General features: G+C 44.2%; 1 protein-coding gene across 5 annotated transcripts in view; it reads left to right on the top strand.

The window, feature by feature from the left end:
• Window positions 1-23,700, top strand: part of HNF4A (hepatocyte nuclear factor 4 alpha) — a 572,114-nt gene that overhangs the window by 491,412 nt on the left and 57,002 nt on the right. For all 5 annotated transcript variants that reach the window (XM_085619322.1, XM_085619324.1, XM_085619325.1 and 2 more), the window contains one exon: window positions 1,337-1,511. In XM_085619322.1, coding sequence (XP_085475448.1) covers window positions 1,337-1,511 — 175 coding nt within the window. The remainder of the gene's footprint in view (window positions 1-1,336; window positions 1,512-23,700) is intronic.

The following is a 23,700-nucleotide window of genomic DNA, read 5'->3' on the forward strand; positions in this document are numbered from 1 at the left end:
TGTTCTTTGAGTTGGGGGCTTGCTTAATCTCTATAGGATAGTTCCTCCAGTGTCTAATGCAGCGAATGCTGTCTTGCACACCATAGACTCCCACCATTGGCGTTCCAGAGTTTGGCTGATCATTTCAGTTTGACAAGCTTACCAATGTACTGTTAATCTTTGGTTTTGGTTTTGATGCCCAGCTTTAGTTTTCTTTTCCTATGTGGATCCAGTGTGTTTTGTGCATGGGATATTTTGTATGGAGGTTTAACAGCAAGGCTTCTTGGTGAGCGGTGGAGAGCGAGGGCATTTATGTTGTCGAAGAACATGTTATAGCAGAGCAAGCTCTATGGCATTTTAGACAGAGCATGTGAAGGTGACTCTCTAATCAAATTAAAAAAGAATAAAAATAGTTGGTATATATACATTAAGAAATACTTTACTCATCAATTGTTTTGCCACAGTGAGGTATAAAATTGAGACTTAAAAGGTTGTGTGTGGCATTGCAATAACGGAGGGTTTCAGATACTTGTATAGTGATCCACCAGAGGCTATATATTCATACTAAGGCCTGCATTAGGAGTGGACCAATAAATTCCAATATTATGAGTTACTCCAACCCCACACAAATCGGAATTATGAGTTTTGAGGTTTTTATAGCATCAGGTAAATTAGGAGTGCGTTAAAAACCACATGGCCAAGATACATTTCAGTGGGCCAAACCTGATGATATTTGTTTGGGAAAAATGTTGGTAAATTCCAGGACACACATATTTTTATGTGGTAAGCACTAAAGTCTCCATGTTATGTGCCACATCAGGGGAATAGCTCATAATAGGTGCAATTTATCACTCCCCATATGTATTAAATCCATATTGGTTTTTATCAGCTACATTAATAACCCCCAAAAATCCAAGCCATGCTTAATGAGGGCCTTAATGTAACATGTCTTTCTTGGCACAATACTTTGTTATTTGATATGAAATGAGAAGTGATTTGAACAGGTGATCTGAAATTACTAGGAGACTTGGTTCTGCGTAAGGTTTGGACCTACAATTCTGATGGCCAATGGAAATAAAAGATATGATCATCCTCCTAATGCGCATATTCATTGATACCCGGTTGTTCAAGCCATGCACTGAGAAGCATGTGCCCAGCAAATATGCATGTGTCTTTAGTCATTACAGAATGTGTGCACTGTTCTAGATAACTATAAAGGTGCAACAATACAAATCTGTGGTGGGCAAATTTGGATGTATCGTCTGCCGATGTAGGTCTTATTGGACTTGCATGCTATAGAAAAGAGCAGTCTCCTACCCAGGTGTGTAAGCATCTTATTATTTTCTATAATTTATAGATACTTCACCATCGGAAGCAGCACATATCAACAACTCAAACAACATTGGCATCAGCTCTCTATGTGCAATATGCGGAGACCGGGCCACTGGCAAACATTACGGCGCTGCGAGCTGCGATGGTTGCAAAGGTTTCTTCAGAAGAAGTGTAAGGAAAAATCACATGTATTCCTGCAGGTAAGATGACATGTTAAAATGTGTTATGAATTATTCTGATATCACTTAAGGGCACAGAAAGGGTACCATACCACAAACAAATGGTCCAGGGAGAACTAGGGTGACCACTTCCATCACTGTCATTGCAGTCACCTGCTCCAGTCCTGGACTTTTGAGTGTTCACCTAATGTTTTCTATATGTTTTAACCTTGTTTGGCTTCCAATGAACTAATTCAATTAGCACATATGCAAACAATGATTTGTAGGTGAAAAGCATTGAAGAGTGCCCCTTATAGCCTAGAGCAGTGACACTCAAAATATGGCCCGGGGGCCACATTCGGCCCTCCTGATTTTTACATGCGACCCCTGGTCAAGAGCAGCCCTGGGCTAATGTTATGTGACTCAGCACTAACATAAAAAATATGTTAAAAAAGCCAACAAGCATTTATTTAAAGGTTAATTTAAATTAAAGAAAGGAAGTAACTAGGGTGTCTTAAACCACTTAACTTTAGAAACACCATAATTTATCAAAACATCTTGCAGTAAAAGTATGTTAAGTCTGTTAATAATTCATTAACATGCAGAACCGTTTCACCTTAGTACATCAGATTATCAGTGCATTTAGAAATATTGTTTTTTAACGCGATAGTTTTCCTACGTGAATTGAGAAACATTCATTCTTCCCTACACCCTGATAATGGCAACAGTGTTCGAAGAGGCAAGTCAGTTGTCATGTGCACCTTTTGGGGGCTGGGGTTTCTATTATACATGAACAACATATTTATTAAATCAAACTCTGGAGAAGGCTTTGTACAGCCCACATCCTGAAGTCATGTATTTCCAAGTCCTTATCTGCTAATGAAGAAAAAGGAGAGAAAGTGAAATAAAATAATTACCTGGGATCACACAGTTTGGTTAAGCGGAGAAGCCGGGGTTAATCCCACGTTTTTGGATTCACGTTGTGCAATTCAGACACAAGATGTATACGCCTAGCTTCCCTTACACCCACCTTACCACAAACCCCTCCCCAAACCTCCACGCCACCTTGCTGGTATCAATGCGGCCCTCGGTCACATCACTGACCAAATTTGTGGTCCCTGGGAAAATGTTTGTGAGTACTCATGGCCTAGAGTAACCTATACAGCTGACACATCAGATGAAAGAGGTGCAAGACGTTTTTGAACTTAGAGGATGTTAGTTGGACTTGTATGTGGGATCTATGTAGAGGTCAAACAATCAACGGTGTAACACCATCAGAGACATTGTGGAGCACGGTGATTGGCAGGCAGCTTTGCCACCATTTTCAGTTGTACTCATGCTTCCTCCATTTCCTTGCCACACATTACTTACTGAACAATAATTTATTTGTTCCCATATACGTCATGAAATGGGTGGGGTCAAATGATGCCAGAGTGGTATGTAAATACTCTACAGAGTACTGAGGAAATAATAATGCAGGAAGTACTTGCCTTGCAGAGCGGAAATAGCAGTGGGTCTTCAGATGCAGATCTGGTTTACTGTCAATGAGTATAACCACGCCAGCTTTGCCTGCATTCATAGGAGAAGTACTTTGACGCTGGTAATGGGCACATCTGTAAAGGTGTAGGCACTACATACGTTCATGTCATGAAATAAACCACAGTGACAATGAATATGAATTTAGAAGACTTATTCTAAGTAAATACATGTAAGAGTTTAATTATTGTGCAGATACACGAAAAGAAATTGTCACAGATCATTAGATGATATGTTTGGAGTAAACCAATGTTCAGTCATTTGTTTTTTTATCTGGCATTTCCACACATAAAATCAAGTAAATTCTAAATTAGCACATATTCTTCACGCATTTAAAAAATCCCCAAAAAGTATTTGTAAACATACTTCATAATATGCTGATCCATAAATACATGCTTCTTCATACTATTGCAAAATCCAATAAGCATAGCCGGAATAATATCCTGAACTTTTCAATCACTTGAGTTCAGTTAAGAGTATGATGTCTTCCCTTAACAGGAAGTGTGGGCTTTCATGCGCACCTCATAGCTTGATTGACAATTTCTACACTTGGTTGTATCACAGTGGCGGCTTTTCCGCTAAGGTGGAGGATTGTTGCCTCACTGCTATTTAAGCAGTGCACAAAAGAAAAAGAAAATGATAACAGGACGTTATTATCATTTTATTTTTCTATGCAGTACTCAGAGCTAGGTGGGGTCGGGGCTGGGCCCCATAACGCCAAGTAGAGTGAGGAGTGGTTTGCACTCCTCTAAGTGCACCTGACAGTTTGGCCGGCTCTCTGGGGCAGGCCAAACCGTCATGCACACTTTGTATGTTCTCCATTGGGCTGTGTTGCACACCCCGTAGAGAACATGACCAGACTCCCCAGGCACTGCCTGAGCATCCAAACAGGACGCTCAGACCAATCAGGATGCTGTTTCTGCAGCATCCTCATTGGCTGGGGGAGCCCGGAACCCTGAGTGCTTCCGGTGCTGTAGCAGACCTGAAGAAGACAGAGGAGAGGCGTGTTGGCGAAGGAAAAGGCACGTTTTTGTTTTGTAATCCATTTCCAACCCCAACTACCTCCCCACCCCCGCCCGCCCGCCTCACCAACCCCATTCCGAGGCAGTCACTACTGTTGTATCATCCTTTGTCTCTAGGCCAAATTCTTAAAAAAGACGAAACTGAAATTGTAAATGACAATCCTAGTAAGGGACCTGAGTGTAATTAGTTCTACTTCTTGAACAACGCAACATATACATTTAAGCTACAGCCTGCATTTGAAAGGAGGTTAGAGGCTCCCTCTGCGGGTGGGTGCACTGAGTGACTGCACCTGCCTGCAGGGGGGATGCATAGTGGTCAATAGAACTCATTTCCCCTTCCAAGGGGTGCACTCGGTGGTTGGTGGGGCAAGGTTAAGTGAGCGATCCTCTATGGGGTACATAGCTAATGTGCCTCATGATGGACTCTTTACCTCTGAACTCGCATCTTTAATACAGCACAGGGCCAGCTTCATGGAAATAAGGGAAATTCCCCCTTTGAGATCACAGCAGCAAAACATGCACAGGCACTAGTTGTATTACAGCAGGGGCCGCACAAGCATTTCCAGTCACGTATGTAATATCAAAGTGTACCATGGGTGCAAAAAGTAGGGTGCACATGTTTGTTGCACCTCTAACACACTTTTGATAAAACAAGCTCTGAAGTCCATTTTCACCCATAACATCTAAATATTATGTGTAGTACAATACAAAACAATGCAAAGGCATTAAAAGTTATTTTAACCCCACTTTCTCATGAAGATTCGGAATACCTCATCAGTTAACTCTTCACACTAATTCCTCTACTCGGAATAGAATTCCATTAAAAGTAACCCTGTAACTTAGACAGTTGACTATTGGACTGTTATAATTCTATGTAATGCAAAATCTCTCAGAAACATTTTCAAAGCTTGTGTGAGTTCCAAATTCTGCTGCTTGGCTAATCTCAAACACCTGAAGACATAAACATACATCACACACATGACTAAAGTTTAGGATTCTCACCATAATTTAGTATTCACTTGTTTTGAAACACTGTGCTATACTTTCAAAATGTAGAAATACAATGTGCCTTCCAGATCTGTCTCATGAACTGCAAAGAGATCAAAAAGCAATGGTCAGAAGCGAGAAATGCTTAGCTGCTTGTCACTAGGTTGCTTTCTGGCTGAGAGGTGACCAGCAGCAGCGATTAACAATTCAAGCCATTGCTTTTAAGTCTCTTTGAACTGTGATGCTTCCCTTTGATTATCTGGAATTCATTTTCATTTTTAGGTATTGGCTACAGACAGCTTTATCTGTCTATAGACAGTCCTACTGTTTACAATACACAACATATGATGGGCTTTGGGTCAGTCCCTTGTTACTGATTGGATTGCTGTTTTGACTCTCAGTTGTCTTCCCTTAATTCAATCGCTTTCCTTCCTGGTATTGTTTTCTCTATGATCAAGGAGAGTTTTGGGATCACAGAGTTCTGATTAGATGACTTGTACCTTTACACTTGGCTCTTCAATTGCCTCTTTTTTTCATATTCAGCACTTCATTGAAGTTAATGTGTGTCTTTGCTCTCTCTCCCTGCTTTTTTTATCCTACCTTGCTCCTTTAATTTCCCCATGCCCAATTTCCCTATCTTGCTGTCCGGCTCCCTGTGATTTCTATTTTTTATTTTTATTATTTACTTTTTTTTCACAAAGGCCACGCTGCTGCAAAATGCTGCAAGGCTGCTCAAGCTTTGTGCACGCTTAAAAAAAAAAAATCCCATCTCCTCCACAAGCTCCTTTCATTTCCTGACCCCCCATCTCCAGCTCCCCACTACTTCCCGCCCATTCCCTGTGATTTCTTCATTTAAATTCTTTCTTGATGTATTTATTTATTTTTCTTTCACAAAAGCCTGGCAGCTGCAAAGTGCCATCTATTGATTTTGCATTGTGTACACTACTTTTTCTTACTTCAGAGTACTAACCTGGCTGCCAACCACGTTGGAATAGTAAATAGATGGTGTCACGGCACATGCACATGCAAGTGTCGCGAAGCATGCCAGCGAATGCGTCATAATGAATGCACGCGCATCCCAGGCAACCTTGGAATGCGTTGTCTTCAACAGAGACCTATTGCAAGTTTGCCAGCTATGTATGCATATGTGCCTTGACATAAGTACATTCGGGAAAATGGCAAAAAGCATTGGCAAAGCTAATAATTCTAACTTTTAGAGCTGAGAACTATGGGCTTTGCCAAAGCTTGCTAATTAGTGCTGCTAAAACATGTTTGCTGAATGGTGACCTACTTAATTGGCCCACCTATCCCATGCTTATGATAACCCCAACAGAAGAGATGAAATCTGGAAGATTTCCACAGATTTCTGAAAAAAGGTTGCGCAATCCTTGTGTCACTGTCGCTTTTTTCATGATAAAACAATTGGGCTTCTTTTCCTGCTTTGTGATGATACCACACATGCTTTCACTGGTTCCTATGCCTCCGGCACTATTTCCTTTTGTCACCTTTCTTTGTGTAAAAACATAGGCTTTCTCTTAGGCTCCTTTAGTCATTTGTTACACATTCAAACATGCCCATGTAACTCATGCATCATTTATACATCACGATGCAAAGCTCAAGTATAGAGCATCAAAAATGGGATTTAATGCATTTCAGGAAGGCAATGAAGACTTATCTTTTCCAATGGCTTTGCAAGGTGTCCAGAAATACCCTTGTTATTGGCATGATATACACCGGTGACTGGAACTGAACAAACGCTGAAACTCTTCTTCATACTCATTCCTACAAGAAATACAATTTTGTATATAGATATAGACGTCTTCAATGTATATGAGATAAAGTACCCTCTGCCATAAATTATAAGGCTATTAAAGGTCACAGTGGAATTCCATGACCATAGAGAGGAATTAGATTCAATGCCAAGTTAGTTTCATTATAAGGTCATGGACCTCTGAGGTTACTTGCATTATCCTTTTAAGGTACAACAGAGGGTATTTTATTTCTTATAATACATGGCCATAATATCGCCCTTTCCACAAACCACTTAAATCCCTGGTGTCTTGCCCCTTCACATGAAAGCAATACCATGGTTCAAAACAAAAATAATAAGAACAGAATCAGCAGTGCAAAAAAGAACCCACCAAAAAACAGCAATCAGTTGTAAAAAGATATCACAATCCGCTTAATGTAAGTTAGATGAAAAAATGGTGTCGCTCAAAATATGTAGAAACAAGATGAGAGATTCTGTTGTTCCTGCAGCATCCTTTAGTGCAAATTATAAACAATTGCCATAAATATCTCCTTTCTGCTGATCTCTGTTCACTTTAGAAAAATAAGTCCGGGAAATGCAAAGCAAGTTCTCGTTTATGTTGTGTAAACTGCAGCTGCAAATATGCTCCATGACCTGCATTCACTTTGGGTTCTGGCTCTGGCAGAAGGCACTATAACATCATAACTTAACTGGCATACATTATTATTGAGGAGCAGCTATGTTACTATGATGTCACAACTTGACTGTAACAAGGATATTGCAGATTGCTTTTTTATACAGGGTTTGCAGGCTCCAGTGTATTATAAAGAAATATTCATCTGAATTTGAGCTTCTAGGGAATGATTTTTAGCACTGGAGATTAATTTGCTTGTATATGCAAATCATTTTTAAAACACATGCTAGAGCTTGGCGCTCTAGTTAAAATATGTATATTTAATTAAAAAAGTGTGCATGTCAAGGTCAGATTTTTTATGGCCCATTCTTGACTTTCTCTTCATCAGTCACCAATAGACAATGCTTGAAAAAATGAATCTGAATTTAGATGCTACTGGATCACTGTTTGTTTTTTATATATGAGCATTTACATTTTGCTAAGAACATTCTAAGGTCCCCATTACCTGAAATATCATGCAAAAGCTATATTCATACCGGATCTCAAGTATAGTTTTCAAATATTATAAGACTTGTTGTATTGTATTCTATATAATCTTAATTATCTGTATTTCTTTTGTATTCCTTTATTAAAACAATAAAGAATATTGGAACAAAAAAATATTGATATAACTAGTTTGCTTGCACTGTGGTAATATATGTAGTTGTATTTTGGCAGACTTCTTAGTTGCAATTAAAATCATTTATAACATTTATATAATTTATTTAAAAAAAAAATAATCATTGATGTACTCAAGTGATTATTGCCTTCTTTACCGTTGTCCACTTCAGTGCTCAAAGACCCGATACAAAAAGAGGTACTTCCTTGTGTCAGCCAAAGAAAAACATCGGCACCTAGGGACCTCCTATTGTTAAAGGTATTGCCAAACGCCCAATAAAGTTGGCGAAAAGCATTATTTCCTGAGACCAGGGGGTAGACCCCAAGAGAGACTCGTGCAGTGGGAACAAGGCATTGTAGCAATGGACTGCCGAAGGACACTGAGGGAAATTACAGTTAGAGAATGGGGACCCGGGGGTGGTGAGTGGGCTTCCTCCTCAGTACTACATTTAGTTGTTTTCGGGATAGGGGTCAGGGCGACAGGCACTCTGCCAGTTTGTTATGGGTGATCCCAGTCAGCAGTGGTGCAGGGAGGGCGGGTGTTGGGGGGGGCGGGGGATTGGTTTTGTGTTTGAATTTGTTGTTGTATTGTATCATTCGACAATGTCAGACCATTGGGCGGAGCGAGAGGGGCGTCGGTCACACTGGAGAAATCGGGAATGAGCGAGATTTGGGGATCAGAGTCCTCAGCTGGCACGTGAACGGGTTGGGGGACAAACTGAAGCGAGGGATGGTCAGCCAATTTATCAAGAGGCACGCCCCGGATGTGGTCCTCCTCCAGGAAACTCATCTTGTTGGGAATAAATGCCTTGCCCTACATAGGGGAGGGTACAAAATGGTGGCACACTCGGGGTTCACGTCCGGGTCACGAGGCGTAGGCATACTGGTGAAGAACTCCTTCCCTTTCATGATAAAGGCTTCCTGGACTGATGTCCGTGGTAGGTATGTTGGGGTTTCGGGTCAGTGGGAAGGGAGAACAGCGATGTTCATCTCCATATATGTCCCTCCTGGCTTGCAAACGGATACATTTAAAGATCTGGGCTCTATCTTCCTAACGTTCCCACTGGGTGTCCTAGTAATGGGGGGAGACTTCAACGCGGTGGTGGCCGGGGAGGTAGATAGGCACCCGCCGCGAGACTTGCAGCCCTCTAAGAAATGGCTGTCAAGTTTTTTAGAAACAACGGGGATGGTGGATGGGTGGCGTACCCTCAACCCCAATGGGACACAGTATACGCATGTATCGAGCGTGCATCGTAGTCTGTCGCGCATTGATTATATCCTAGTTCCAGCGGCGCAGGCCCATTCCATCCAAGAGATCCGTCACCTGGGACGAGGTATATCCGATCACTCCCCTGTGTGGCTCCAAATGAGAATGGGAAGTATCGCGGCTAGCAGGATTGCACCAATAAACCCATGGTATCTGACAGATCCAATTATCCGCAAAACTGCTATTAAGGCCACAGACGCCTACTTCCAAGAAAATGGGGGCAAGGTGGGTTCCGCACAGACCCTGTGGGAGGCATACAAAACAGTCATCAGGGGAGAGATGGTTTCTGCCATAGCGGGGAAGAAGAGAGATGGGCAGGCTGAGCTGGTAAGGGCGGTGCTGAGGTCGGAGGAGGAGATAGCTCAGGGGGTGACCCCGGAGGGCCTCCATCGGTTCAGGTTGAGACAGGAGGAGTTAAATAGTATTGCTAAGAATAGGGCGCAGGCGCAGTGCGGCAGGAACCAGAGCAGAGTGTATGAACTGGGATACAAGGCCGGGAAGTTGATAGCGTGGCTGGACAGGAGGGAATGGTCCTCGCGGTTGGTGCCCGAGTTACAGGGTGATGATTCCCATCCTATTACTGAGCTGCAGGCCATAGCCGACGCTTTCGCCGACTATTACTGCTCGATCTATAGTGCCTCCGGGACATACTCGGAAGAGGAGAACAGTGCAATGATGAGGGACGTTAAGCTCCCCACAATTTCAGAGGACAACGGAGCATACATGGAGTCCCCATTGACGGATGAGGAGGTGGCGCAGGCGATCAGGGAGGTGCGCTCCGGGAAGGCCACCGGTCCTAACGGGATCCCGGTTGAATTATACAAGCTTGCAGCGAATAAGCTCGCCCCCCACGTCCATGCAATGTTTGAGGACAGCAAAAATAAGGGAATGCTACCGTATGATCAAAGGGTCGCCAATATAGTCGTCATACGTAAGGAGGGTAAGCCTGCGGCACATCGCGCATCGTACAGGTCTATATCGCTCCTTAATGCGGAGCCAAAAATTCTGGCAAAGTTATTGGCCACGAGATTAAGGAAGGTCATTAATTCTCTTGTGCACCCGGATCAATCGGGCTTTATGCCTCATCGCAACACGGCACTCAACCTGCGCCGCCTTCATGGAGTGCTGAGTAGAGCGTCAACGATACAGGAATCAGCGGCCCTGGTTTCGTTGGATGCCACCATGGCATTTGACATGGTTGAGTGGCCTTATTTATTCGCAGTATTGAGCAAGTTCGGGTTTGGGCCGGAATTCCTGAGCTGGATCCGCCTTCTTTATTCTGACCCGATGGCCCGTGTAGTGGTAAACAACCGTAAGTCCAAGGATTTCCAGCTGAGCAGAGGCACGCGTCAGGGCTGCCCCCTGTCGCCGCTTCTTTTTGCACTGGCACTCGAGCCTCTGGCAGTTTGGATTCGGCAAGACCAATCTATTCGGGGGTTGCGGTGGAACCACGAATGGGAAGACAAGATCTCCCTGTACGCAGACGATGTTCTGCTCTACCTTGCCACTCCTACTGTGTCACTGATTTGCTTATTGGATGTCATAGCTATATTTGGTAGGTATTCCGAGTACACAGTTAATTGGTCCAAGTCTGTAATTTATGTGCTGGCAGGCGAACCGCCGGCGATACCGCCGGGTTGCCCAATAACAATTGCCGCTGACGGCTTCCGCTACCTCGGGATTTATGTGTCCCTGGACCCGAGGCAGCGCTTTGCCTGTAATCTGGACCCACCCTTGCAGCGCCTCAAAGCGGATGTTGTACGTTGGAGGTCCCTTCCTCTCTCTATGCTGGGGAGGGCGGTCCTCTTTAAGATGATGGCCCTTCCGCGTTTCCTATATGCGCTCCATAACACGATGGATCCGGTCCCGGGGTCCTACTTCAAGGAGGTTGAGAGCCTCCAAAGGAAACTCCTATGGGATGGCAGACCCCGGATTGCATTCTCCAAGCTGACCCTGAATTGGTATGATGGGGGTATTGGTTTCCCTGACATCAGGAAGTACTATTGGGCGGCCCAGCTGGCAGCGATTAACCACGGGATGCACTGCAACCCGAACGATCCCGGTTACGCCATGGATAGGTGGCTGCTTCCGGGGGGAGACTATACCAGGGCGCTGTACGCCAGGCAGGGTAGGTTCTCGTTAACCGGCCCCACTGCACATGCAGTCCAAGTGTGGCATGCAGTCAATAGGCATTTGGGATGGGACGGTAAACTGACGTTAGCAACGCCTCTATGGAACTCCGAAAAGTTAGGGAGCCTCTGGAAATCCAAGGGCTTTGATAAGTGGGATCTTATAGGAATCACTCAGATTAAGGACATGTGGGGTCGGGGCGCGGTTCTGCCGTTTGCCACCCTTAAGGAGCAATATGGCATGGCGGACGCTGAGCACTTCTGATACCTGCAGGTCCGGCATGCGTTACTGGCGCGGGTCCCTGGGGGTGAGTCGCTGCCAGAGGCCTCACCGCTGGAGGCCAGAGTATTAGATGGGCATATCCCTGAGAAAACCATTTCCCTTATCTACAGGAAATTGATTAATAATATGGAGGACCCGCTGGTGCGCCTTAAGGGCAAGTGGAATAGTGAAGGCCTGGAACTTGACGATGAAGACTGGCAGGACGCGGTTTCCTCCCCTAGGGTGGTGGCAACTCAGGCCAGACTTAGGCTGATACAGCTTAATATTCTGCATATGACATATGTAACGGGTCCCGGGCTGGTTCGCATGGGGCGGGCGGACAGCGACGAGTGTAGACGGGGGTGTGGAGACACTGGGACTTTCTTTCATATTCTTTGGGGTTGTCGGCGGATAGAAGCGTATTGGAGAGACGTACACCGGGTTATGCGGGCCGTGCTGGGGGTCGACATCCACCCAGAGGCGCGTAGGTGCCTGCTAAATGTCTGGGAGCCCAGTGATCTCAACACGCACACTCAACAGGGGGCTACGCTAGCATTCATGATAGCAAAGAGATATATCGCGCAGTTGTGGGGTGCGGCACAGTCACCCGGGTTGGGGAAGTGGAAAGAGGACCTAGATTGGTGCATGTGGAGGGAAAAGTCGGTGTTTGTGGCCAGGGGTTGCCCCGGCAAGTGGATCAAGGTATGGGGAGCTTGGAACCACTATAGAGGCGATGTGTGTCCCCCACCGAGCAGACTGACCGTGGATGGGGCTCAGGTATCCCCCTGACCGCTAGGAAACGCTGTTTGTAAAATGTATTCAATTGTGTAATTTGTGTCCGATTGTAACGGAAGTCGCCTGCCAATGAATATCTACTGTACCACTGTCGAGTTGGTTTAATAAAAAGAATTTATTAAAAACAAAAAATTCCTGAGACCAGGAGACCTTCTAAATGAAAAAATTGAAAGAAGGGTCTCTGTCATCGGAAAACCCGGTTCCTTCCAAGAAAGGATCAACATAGAAGAGGAAATGCCTGACAGTACCCAAAAGGCCTTGCCTGTCTTCATTCTGTGAAGAGAGGTAAGATAGCAAAGATGGTCCAGAACCTCAAACAAATAACAGCGTTTTCCATGTTTGGCCCATCCATCCAACTCTTCTATCGAATTGTTCTTTGGAGAACTGGTAGCTATCTTTTAAACCTTGCTTTCTGCTGACAGTCGGAATGATACCTTTGTTTGGGTGCTAGATTGCCTGTTGAAAATGGCTGGTACTTTGCTTTGTGAAAGTTGGAGAAGATTCTTGTTTCTGGTCTAGGGAGTAGCCGGCTTGGCAGTTCAGGCTGGACTGTTCCCATGGGGAGCAGGATCGAGACTGATTCGCATATGACTGGGTCTAAACTGGAATGGCATGGTGGGCAAAAAACCAAATGATGGATTTAGGCCCAGATCTCTGTACCGGGGGTGAATGCTTGGCATTGTTCAGCATTCCGTCCATCATTTGTTTTTTTTGCAATTTTTCCATATAATATCCCATCACGTCAGTCACATATCTCTTTTTTTTTATTCCTGGTACATTTGTACACTTGTGTTATTGTCTAGAGGGGGATGAGGATAAGGAGTAAGGGAGTGGGGTGAGGCGAGGCGAGGAGGGGAGCCTTTATGAAGATGGTTGGATGATACAGAGAGGTCAAGACAGACGTTGACAGAGGGGGCCAGGTGGTCATGCGATGGAAGAACGAAGCGAGATGGTTGAAAGGGATGGCAGAGGAGCTGTCACAGCAGTGGAAGTTGGGACAGGTGGGAGACAGGGAATAATAGGAGAAAATATGATGGAGGACAGGGTGATAGATGAGTGGGAGGGAGAGAAGTGGAATAGAATGAGAGGTGTTGCAAAGGTGGCATTCGGTATTTGGATGCGAGGTTGATAAATTCAAGTCTCTCGAAGCCTTACAGTTTGGGAGGTTGGTGCGTGCACTCATGGCATTGCACCTTCCTTGCAGTAAAAAATCAATTTGATTGCGGTGAAGCACTGGGTTAATGCAGCTGGAGAATAAAAATAATTGCCTTAACTTAAGTTCAAAAGATGCCTGCCAATTGATCGCGATGAATCATTAAACCATGGTCAGCTGGTGCATTACGATCCTTACATTGACTATTACATTAGAGCAATATCACCTAAGCTTTCACCAAGAGGAGTTTTAAACCCATTTCAGAGTGATATGTAAAGTGCTGATACAACACAAGGGTCCAATGTCATGATTAATTCAACTGTGGCACGTAAAAATGGAGGATGGCGATGTTTGTACCGATGAGTTTTAACAAAATGTCTGCAGAGTTATCAAGGACTACTTGACCCTGGAATGGATAATTTGTGATGGCAATCAACTACCAGCAGTGAATTAATCTTTACCATGGCCAAGAACGAAACAGTTGACTGCCCTACCAACTTCATCAAATTGCAGAGCGCGTCTGAGGAAGGCGCTTGCCCATGTGGATTTCTGCATGCTTGACTGACTATGGTGAGAGATTAACCATCCAGCAAGGTGCTGTGGAAGCAGCAAGCTTTCCTGAGCCATCCTTTGAATATCTTGTCGAACTGCAAAAGGAATGGGGTTGATTGGGCTACCTGTCCATGAGTTTGTGGGCCAGAGACACCTCTTCACATTTCCTTGCAAGTACAGAATAACGATTTGAATCGAGACAGGTTTAGAGCACCTATGGAACTTACAAATGACAGTTGTACTCTTTGACACATAACTAAAAGGTGTTTTGTTGGTGGGCACTGAAATTAGAAAGTTAATCACAGAAAGACTCCAAATATCTGTTATGACAAATACTTTAATCTTTGCCTATTTTCTGTGTTGCATGGTTCCTATTGACCTGTTTTCCTTCTGCAGTATAGTTTCACAAGTATTATGGTAAATTTAAATACAATGTAAATATATTGGTGTAGAATTTCTAGAGTTTTCTCTCAAATGTATTTATACACACACACATACATATATATATACATATAATGGGCAACCCTTTATTATCTCGGCTGGGTTTGACCACCTCCCAAATAGTTCAATCAGATCAGGCTATCAACAACTAAACAATGAATATGTATAAAGCAAATGTGTCCAGAGAATTTTAGTGGATATTATGAGGTCAATTATTAGGGTTTCTAAAAACCTAAGTGGATATTACTGATTATTGGGTCGATGAACCAAGCCCTAAATGGCTGGGATATTGGATACTTTTTGCTCATGCTTAGCCACACTCTAGAGACAGACCTGTTTGGACGGAGGATTAGATTTAGGTTTTTTTGCAAATTGACCATTCCATGAGATATTTACTATCTCCTGGTACTTTCAGACGACTCCAGCCAGTTTATTTTCTGGGTCATATCTGCAGTGAAAAGTCCAGGGGCGTCTCCTCCGCTATGGTGGAGGAGCGTCTCCCCACTGGTTTTAAGCAAGGTAAAGAAGAGAAACATAAAATGATAATAACTTTAAGTTTCCTGATGGGTCCTGCTGCTTTGCTGATGGGTGGGGCTGCTCTGCTCACGGAACAGGGCAGGGAAGGAGTGGTTCCCCACTCCTAAGTGCGCAATGATTGTTTGGTCGGCCCAGTCACACGCACTTCCCTGTTCTCCATGCAGGCTGCATTACAGTCTGCATGAAGAACATGCCCACCCCTCTAGTCCCGGGCTGGGCGGTGCTCAGACTAATCACAACACTGCATGGCAGCGTTGTCATTTTTCATGCAGCGTTGTCATTGGCTTGGGAGTGGGAGCCTGTCTGCCTGCTTCCTATTCCTGTAGTCGGAGACAGGCGATAGAGCAGCGACGTGGGACCGACTTCAAGGTAAGTTTTTTGTTGTTTTTATTTCACCCCCCACGCGACACCACCCACAACAACCCCCCCAGGCGGCGCCCCCATGCCCACCCCCTCACCTACAAGCCGTGCCGGCCGCCCCTGGAAACGTCTTATAGATCTAGACATCGAATAAAAGCTGTCAATTAGGATGTGGATAGAGAACTTAATGATTCTTTTTTTTTTTTTTTTTTTTTATTTGTGAGATTTTTTATTTTTCTTCATTACAACAATGGATTATGAGCATTACCCATATCACAAGCCTTAAATACTAAATTATACAATAAATCTGACCGATCACAGTGTACACCTTTATAGAAATCAGCTATAATAAAGAAACTCGACATCAAAGTACAGGCAACAGCCTACCCCTCCCCCTAGCTATTCCTTCTTTGTCTCTCTTTCCATTTACATAATGGCTCCCAAATTCTTTTCCCCAAACGTCTTCCACTCCTCCCCTTTCGTGCAAAAAATTTTTCCTCTATATTATATGCATATAGGGTATTTGCCAGCCAACATTGCATTTTCGGAGGGCTTTTATCTAGCCATGCCCTAGCTATTGTTAGTCTATAGACAGCCATTACTACAAAAAGGAATTCAGCATATTGAGTCTGCTCGTCGTCGCTCACCCCTAGCATAATCCAAACTGGTGTAAGAGATATCTCAATATCCAGTGAGTTCACCAAAAACCCCTCAATTTCCCTAATCAGAGTTCTTAGTTGTGGACATGTAGCAAAAATGTGTACGCTATCTGCTTCCAGCTCATTACATCTGGGACAATTGATTCCTTGATTCCCTCCCCATTTTGCAATCTTTGCAGGAGTAAAGTACAAAGAGTACAATGTTTTATAATGCTGCGACTGCAGCGGGGCAGCACATAATATCGTAGATCCAAAATTCAATGAATCATAAAAAAGCCTAGTATCAATACCCAGTTTATCTTCCCATTTTTTACTAAATTTAACTAAATCATCCTGCTTGTCTTTCACCAATGCTGCATAAAAAGACTTGATGGTACAATCCCCCAACAGTTTTATTTTCTCCATTATTTCCATTTTATTAAAACCTGCCGGGCCCCCAACTTTATTATCAAGGAAACTTCTAACCTGTAGGTATTTGAAAAATCCCCTATTATCTAAGCCATATTTTACTCTCAACTCTGAAAATTGCATAAAGCCATCTTGTGAATATAAATCTCCAATTTGCATAACCCCCTTTAGTGCCCACTCTGCCATAGTATGATCTCCAAAAATTTCCTTAGGGAGTGACCTGTTGTTACTTAATGAGACATATCTGTTATACCTCCCAAGTTTTACCCTCTTCAAAAATGCATTCCACGTCGTAACTGCCGCTTTAACAGTTTTAAACTTAGTCCTCTTGAAATAGCTATAATCAATGCACTTCAGAAAGCAGTTCTCAGCATTTACCCCTAAGGCGACAGCATACACATCTGTAGACATTTTCTGCATTCTAACATCATCAGGGCTTCCACCGATAAGACCTTGAATGTATTGCAGCACAGAGGCCATATAATATAAGCGAAAATCTGGTGCCCCCCATCCCCCTTTTTCTCTAGGGAGTGTCATGTACCTATAAGCTCTCCGGGTTTTACCTTGGGCCCATATAAACCTATTACATATAGCCTCTATGCAATTAAACCAGCTGGCTTCAATCAACAATGGTACAGCCCTGAATACATACAAAAATTTGGGTAAAATCATCATTTTGATAGTATTTGTGCAACCAACTAGCGACAGATGTAAATTGTTCATTCTTTCTAAGTCTTTTTTCATTTGAGTTATCAAGGGATCCATATTTTTTTCCACAATTTTACTTACTTCTGCCGTCATTTGCACCCCTAGATAGGTTGCCGTATTTGTCACTCTTACATCATTACACGTTACCCACTGATTTTTGACTATCTGTGTTTTAGTTGTGTTCAAACTATATCCAGAGAACTGACCAAACCTCTCAGCTTCTGATTCAATTGCCCTGATGGCGGCTACAGGGTCTGGAGTCAGGATGGCAACATCGTCCGCATAGGCTAGTGATTTAAGTCTACAATCGTTTAGTACTAATGGAAGTATTTGTTGATTCGTTTCCAATTTACGAATATAGGGATCAAGATACAGAGCAAACAGTAGGGGAGAAGAGGGACACCCCTGCCTTGTTCCTCTCTGGATGTTAACTGCAGCTGAGTAACCTCTATTGACTCTTATCTTGGCCGTCGGCGCTATGTATAGCGTCTGCAGAGCCTTTATAAACCCTGGTCCTATACCGTGCCACCTTAGAGCATCCCATAGATAACCCCATGAGACCCTATCAAAAGCCTTTTCAGCGTCAAGAAACACCGCTGCCATTGGATCCTCCAGGATGTCTGCTACATCAAGTGCCGTGATTACCTGCCTGGTGTGGTGGGTTGTTCCTTTCCCTGGAATAAATCCATGCTGAGAGGGTGTAACTAAAGATTCAATTATCTTGGATAATCTTTTTGCCAATATTTTTGAAAACACCTTGACATCGGCGTTCATTAAGGTGATGGGTCGATAGGAGCCTGGGACATCTGGCGGTTTACCTTTTTTTGGGATAACAATGATGTCTGCGCCACCCCAGGAACATGGAACAGTTTCACCCAGTTGCGCTGACACCATTATATTAAACATGTCTGCTAGCAAAGAGGTCTGGAAGACCTTATAAAATTCAACTGGAATCTGGTCCGGGCCAGCAGCCTTCCCCGATGGGAGATCCCTCAGCGCTTCAACAAGTTCATCCACCTTGAGTTTCTCTTCCAGCTCTATTTTGTCTGACTCCTCCAAATTTGATGGCTCAATATCCCTCAGATAAGCCCTCATGTCCTCCTCTCTTCCATGCCCATCTGCCCGATACAATTCCATATAAAACTGCCTAAAAACCTCTCTAATCTGTTCTGCACCCTTAACTTTAATTCCTTGATCATTTTTGATCTCCTTAATATTAGCCATACCATCTCTTTGTCTAGCTCGCACCGCTAATATATGACCCACTCTTTCGCTAAGTTCATACGCCTTTTCTTTGTTGGCTAAATATTTCTCCACCGTCTTTTTTGCCATCTCTTCCATGACCACTGCTTTGAGAGCGACTAATTTTAACAATGTCTGCTCAGCTGGTGTATGCGCATGTATAGCCATCATGAGTTCCTCCTCTGCCTCTCTAATTAATTCATTGTTTCTTTCTAGTTCCTCCCTTTCTCTTCTTTGCATTCTAATAACATAGCTAAGGGTCTCTCCTCGTATTCCAGCTTTAAAAGCGTCCCACACACTCCCTGGTGACGCGGTACCTCTATTAATTACCCAAAACTCCTTAATCCATTCAGCCATTCTTTCCCTATATTCATGATCCTGAAGGAGTGCTCTGTCAAATGTCCATTGCGTCGGTTCCTTATTTCTCCTTTGCCCAATGTTTACGTCTAACACTAACGGGCTATGATCTGATATGATCCTTGGTTCTCTTACTATCCTTGCACCATCTATCAGCCCTCTTGTAATTAAAAAATAATCCAGCCTGACTAAGATCTGATGGGGCGCTGAAAAGAAAGTACTCCCGTCGAGATTCGGATGGCAATGTACCCAAGGATCCTCTAGAGAGTTATTCCTTGCTAAATCTGCTAGAGCCCTATATGTTCTTTTTTTCCTCCCCGCATACTTCCTGTTAGGGTCCAAAAAACTACTATCTGAATCATGAATATTCAGGTCGCCGCATAATATAACAGGCTCAGGCCACTGAGCAAGTTCTGCATCTAGGAATTGAGGAACGTCTGGGTCATCTCCAGTAGAGCCGTAGACTGAAACAAGCGTAAAGGTTTCCCCCCTAAACAATAATTCTACTATAACCCATCTTCCCCATTTATCCTCCAGCTTTCTCTTTACTATTGTATCCTGTTTCCTGCCCAGTATCGCCACCCCTCTTGTCTTGGTGTTCTGATTAGTTTTTGCAAGTACATTAAAACCTAATTGATCAAGTAAGTAGACCTTAGTGCCCTCGATGTGTGTTTCCTGAAGGCACACTAAGTCCGGTTTAAAAGATTTTAGCAGTGACGCAGCTTTTAACCTCTTATTGATCTCATTGAGTCCACAAATGTTTATTGATACTATTCTACACGACATTTAAATTTCATAGCCTTCCCTGTTCCGCTTTCCCGATTTAACCAGCAAGATTTAGTAATTATCTTTATACTTTGAGCTTTCCAGAACAATTTCTCCCCTCCTTTAGTTTGTTTGTGTACCTTGATCCCTGCATCTTTTTTTAAGTCTTTTTTACCTCTTTCTTCTACACCAAAAGTGTGCCCAAAACCAGCATGTATGTCTCCCCCCCCCACCCTCCCCCCTCCCCCCTTTACCCCCCGCCCCTTGGGAGCCCCCCCCCCTCACTACAGGCAAATAGGCCAATCCTGGCCTATGTGTAGCCAACCGTACTCTGCAGCGTCGCTACTCTCTCCCATCCTGTTTACCCCTCTGTCTGGTATTGCCAAATAGGCTATTTGGCATTACCATCTAACCATCTTACGGAGTTTTTGGTGCAGTTCTCCGGGGAGACTGCGATGGGGTTCTGGTTCTAGCTCTACTCTCCTTCCCTTTATTAATTTCGGAGATTTCTGCTAGATATTCTGCTGCTCTTATCTCGGATGTAAACATTTTGGTATAACCTTTCATGATAACTTTCAACCTAGACGGAAACAAGAGATATGCTTCTGCCCCTTGCTTTTGGAAAGGCCCAATCATCTGTCTTAATTTCCACCTTCTTTCCACGGTAACGTGGCAGAAGTCTGGCCTTGAAAAAAAAGTATTTCCATCAACTGTAATTCTTGAGTCAGGTCTAGCTTTATCGATTATCTCCTGTCTTGCTAGAAAATTACCCAAAAATACCAACATTGCTCTTGGGAGTTCCTTACCCTGCCCTCCCCGATTTTTCTTTTTGAACAGTGGGTACCTATGTGCTCTTTGCACTTCCACATCCCATTGCCATTTTGAGTCAGGAAAGGCCTCTTCCAAAATCTTAACCACGTAACCTCTGGGATCCTGCCCCTCTTTCCCCTCCTCCAGGCCCAAAAGTCTCACATTATTCCTTCTTTGGCGATTTTCAAAACTTTCTAGCTTCCACTGAAGATCTTCAACCACCTTCTCTTGATCCGTTTTAAAAGTCTGCCAATCTGTCACTTCGTCTTCAACCCTGCTTGTCCTTTCCTCCACTTGTAAGACTCTTTCTTCAACCTCTTCCTGTTTTCTACTTACTTTCCTTAGTGATGCTTGCAGTTTTTTTGTGTCTCTTTTCGCCCTTCTGCTCTCCATTCTTGCCTCCTTCTGCATCTGTTTCAAGGTCCCAAAGAGCATTTCGAAGGTTACATTTTGGTTATTCCGCCTCCCCTCCTTCTCCCCTCCTTCCTGCTCACTTTCTTTGTAGGTCTCTGAAGTAGCGGAGTAGTCCCATGATAATTTTTTAGTCATACTACTTCTTGAACCTCTTCCGCTTCTTCTTTTTACTCCCATAGTACTTTTTTTCTTTTTTGTGACTAATTCGCTAGATCCGTTGCTAATATCTGAGTCAGAAGTACGTTCAGTTCGACTCCCCTCTTCCTCTGATTCCACCTCGCTCGGATTTGATGAATCCGAGCCCTCGTTGACCGAAAAAAACTCAGGTGAGCCTCCCCTCATACTTCTATCTATGCTTTTGTTAGTTCTACTCAAGTCCAGATCCAAGTGTAGCCCATGCTGCTCCGTTAGACTCTGCGTGCTGCCCCGGCTTGCCTCAGTGCCCTTCAAATGCTTATTGTATAACCCTGCCTCTACTAACAAGAGAGCGTCTAACATCTGCGAGTTATTTTGTTTCTCTAATTGCTTAGAAGCAGTGTCTATGTCGGTATCACAGCCCGACTCCTTGCCGACCTCCACCCCTTCCTCCTCGCCTCCCACGGCTTCTGGAGCTTCTACACGCCGCTTAGAAGCAGTGTCAGTGTCGGTATCACAGCCCAACTCCTTACCGACCTCCACCTCTTCCTCCTCGCCACCCACGGCTTCTGGAGCTTCTACACGCCGCTCTGCGCTCACCGCGCCAACTCCTGCATCGCTTCCCGGTTGCCTAGCAACCAGGCCTCCGCTGCTTGCGTCCTCGCGGTCCGTTGACTCTGCTTCCGCGTTTGTCTGACAGCTGTCTCCCTGGGCGCCGGTAGCCGTCGGCAGCCTCTCATCCTGCCATTCCTTTTGCTGCGGACCATCTGCCTGGATCTGTATTCGTGGAACAGACGGAGGAATCCTTGTGATAAACGACTCTGGTAAGGTCGCTTGGCGCTTCTGATCTTTATCCCTCGCCGATTTATACATCGCTGAGCGGGTCTCCGGGCCTGGTTCCAATTTCTTCTCTTGCTTCTCCGCATTCTTTGATACTGTGCTCTTCGACCTCCGACTTGAAAATTCCGCCGCTTTTCCCACAGAGGCTGTTTTTGGGATAGCCCCCTCTCTCACAGCAACCCCTGAGGGTTTGATCGGTCCTGCTGACGATATTTTTTCTCTCTCCGCCTTGAGCCTTTGGGGCATCTTCAGAGGCACTTTCACGTCGTTAAACAGACTTCTCCAGCAGTTCAGCCAGTCTATCACCTTCTTTATCACTTTCTTTGTAGGGGAGCCCCTCAACCAGCCTGGATTAAGTGTATCCACTGTGTCAAGAACAATCCGGTAAGTCAGAGCCCACATCGCTGGGTTCACCAATACTCCATCATCCTAGGATAGGAGAGAGTAGAGTATGCGACTACTCTCTACAGAGCCACGGCGGCCATCTTGCCCACGCTCACAGGTTTTAGAACTTAATGATTCTTGATAATCTTGTAAAACAGTCTTATAAATATGTGGATGAATTTGCTAAATTTTAAAGTGTTCATGATAAGACTGACCGATATGTAACCAGTTAAATGTTTGTGCAGAGGTATCTGTTATCTGTAGCTTGTTAAATAATCGAAATAGAAAAAATCTCTATGCAGATAAATACTTTAATATACTTATTTGTCTATAATCAATGTCATAGGTATCAAGGAATTATAAGTATCAATTGCTAAGAGTAGTCAGTCGCTTGGCAACTTTTCTCCAAATTCCTAGAAGAGTTTGATAAAGACATAGACACAGAAAAAGGAAACTGCCACCTATAAATTACAGATACATGGTACTTCCCTTTTAATAATGCCTTTAAAAAAATACAGATACTTAAAAAGAAAAATCCAAGATTAGAATATGGTGCCGCTCGTGTCAGGATACTTGAAGCCTTTGTTTGTGGATTTTGTTGGGCGCTTCGAAAGGGTGTGAGGGACTGCGAGGCGCTTGCAGCCTGAAGATTTCGAACAGCTGCTGCCTCTTCCCGGACACTCCCCCCTCGCCTGTTTGCCCGCCTACCTGCCCTTAAAAGCTGACTTGCGGCCCCCGCTTCTCGGGTGCCGCTCGTGTCAGGATACTTGAAGCCTTTGTTTGTGGATTTTGTTGGGCGCTTCGAAAGGGTGTGAGGGACTGCGAGGCGCTTGCAGCCTGAAGATTTCGAACAGCTGCTGCCTCTTCCCGGACACTCCCCCCTCGCCTGTTTGCCCGCCTACCTGCACTATACAATTGGAACTCGCTGACGCAGCGCGGGACGCGCGCGGGACGCGCGCCGGGCGAAGCCCGGGCCAAGGGCGGGCCCGTTCATGCCCGTTCCAGACCGAGCAAGACCGGACCGGGCCCCCCCTCTAACGTCTAATGTCCAGTTGACTAGTAACATTTACGGGTAAAATTTACTTCCAGGACTAAGTGCTTATCTTTTGATAGCTGTATATTTATTCATTGTTATAGATGGCGAATACCAGAGGGAACAAGAGTAGGTTAAATGTGGATGTATCAAACATTACTGGCCCCATAGATAATTTTATTGTTAGAGCAAACTCAGTAATTGATCAAGGAATTGCAATTATGGAACGGAGAGTCTCACAAGATCTGTTATTAGCACGGCGTTCGTCTATGGGACACATTGCTACAGTTAAAACTCCCGTTCCACAAAGCAATAAGGTAACCACGAATGTAATACAGGCAGATTTACATAGCATCCCAAATACCGTGGACCTTTCACCTTCAATGGTGGATTC

The sequence above is a fragment of the Triturus cristatus genome, chromosome 7, assembly GCF_964204655.1.
Source record: "Triturus cristatus chromosome 7, aTriCri1.1, whole genome shotgun sequence".
In the NCBI taxonomy this organism is placed as follows: Eukaryota; Metazoa; Chordata; class Amphibia; order Caudata; family Salamandridae; genus Triturus; species Triturus cristatus.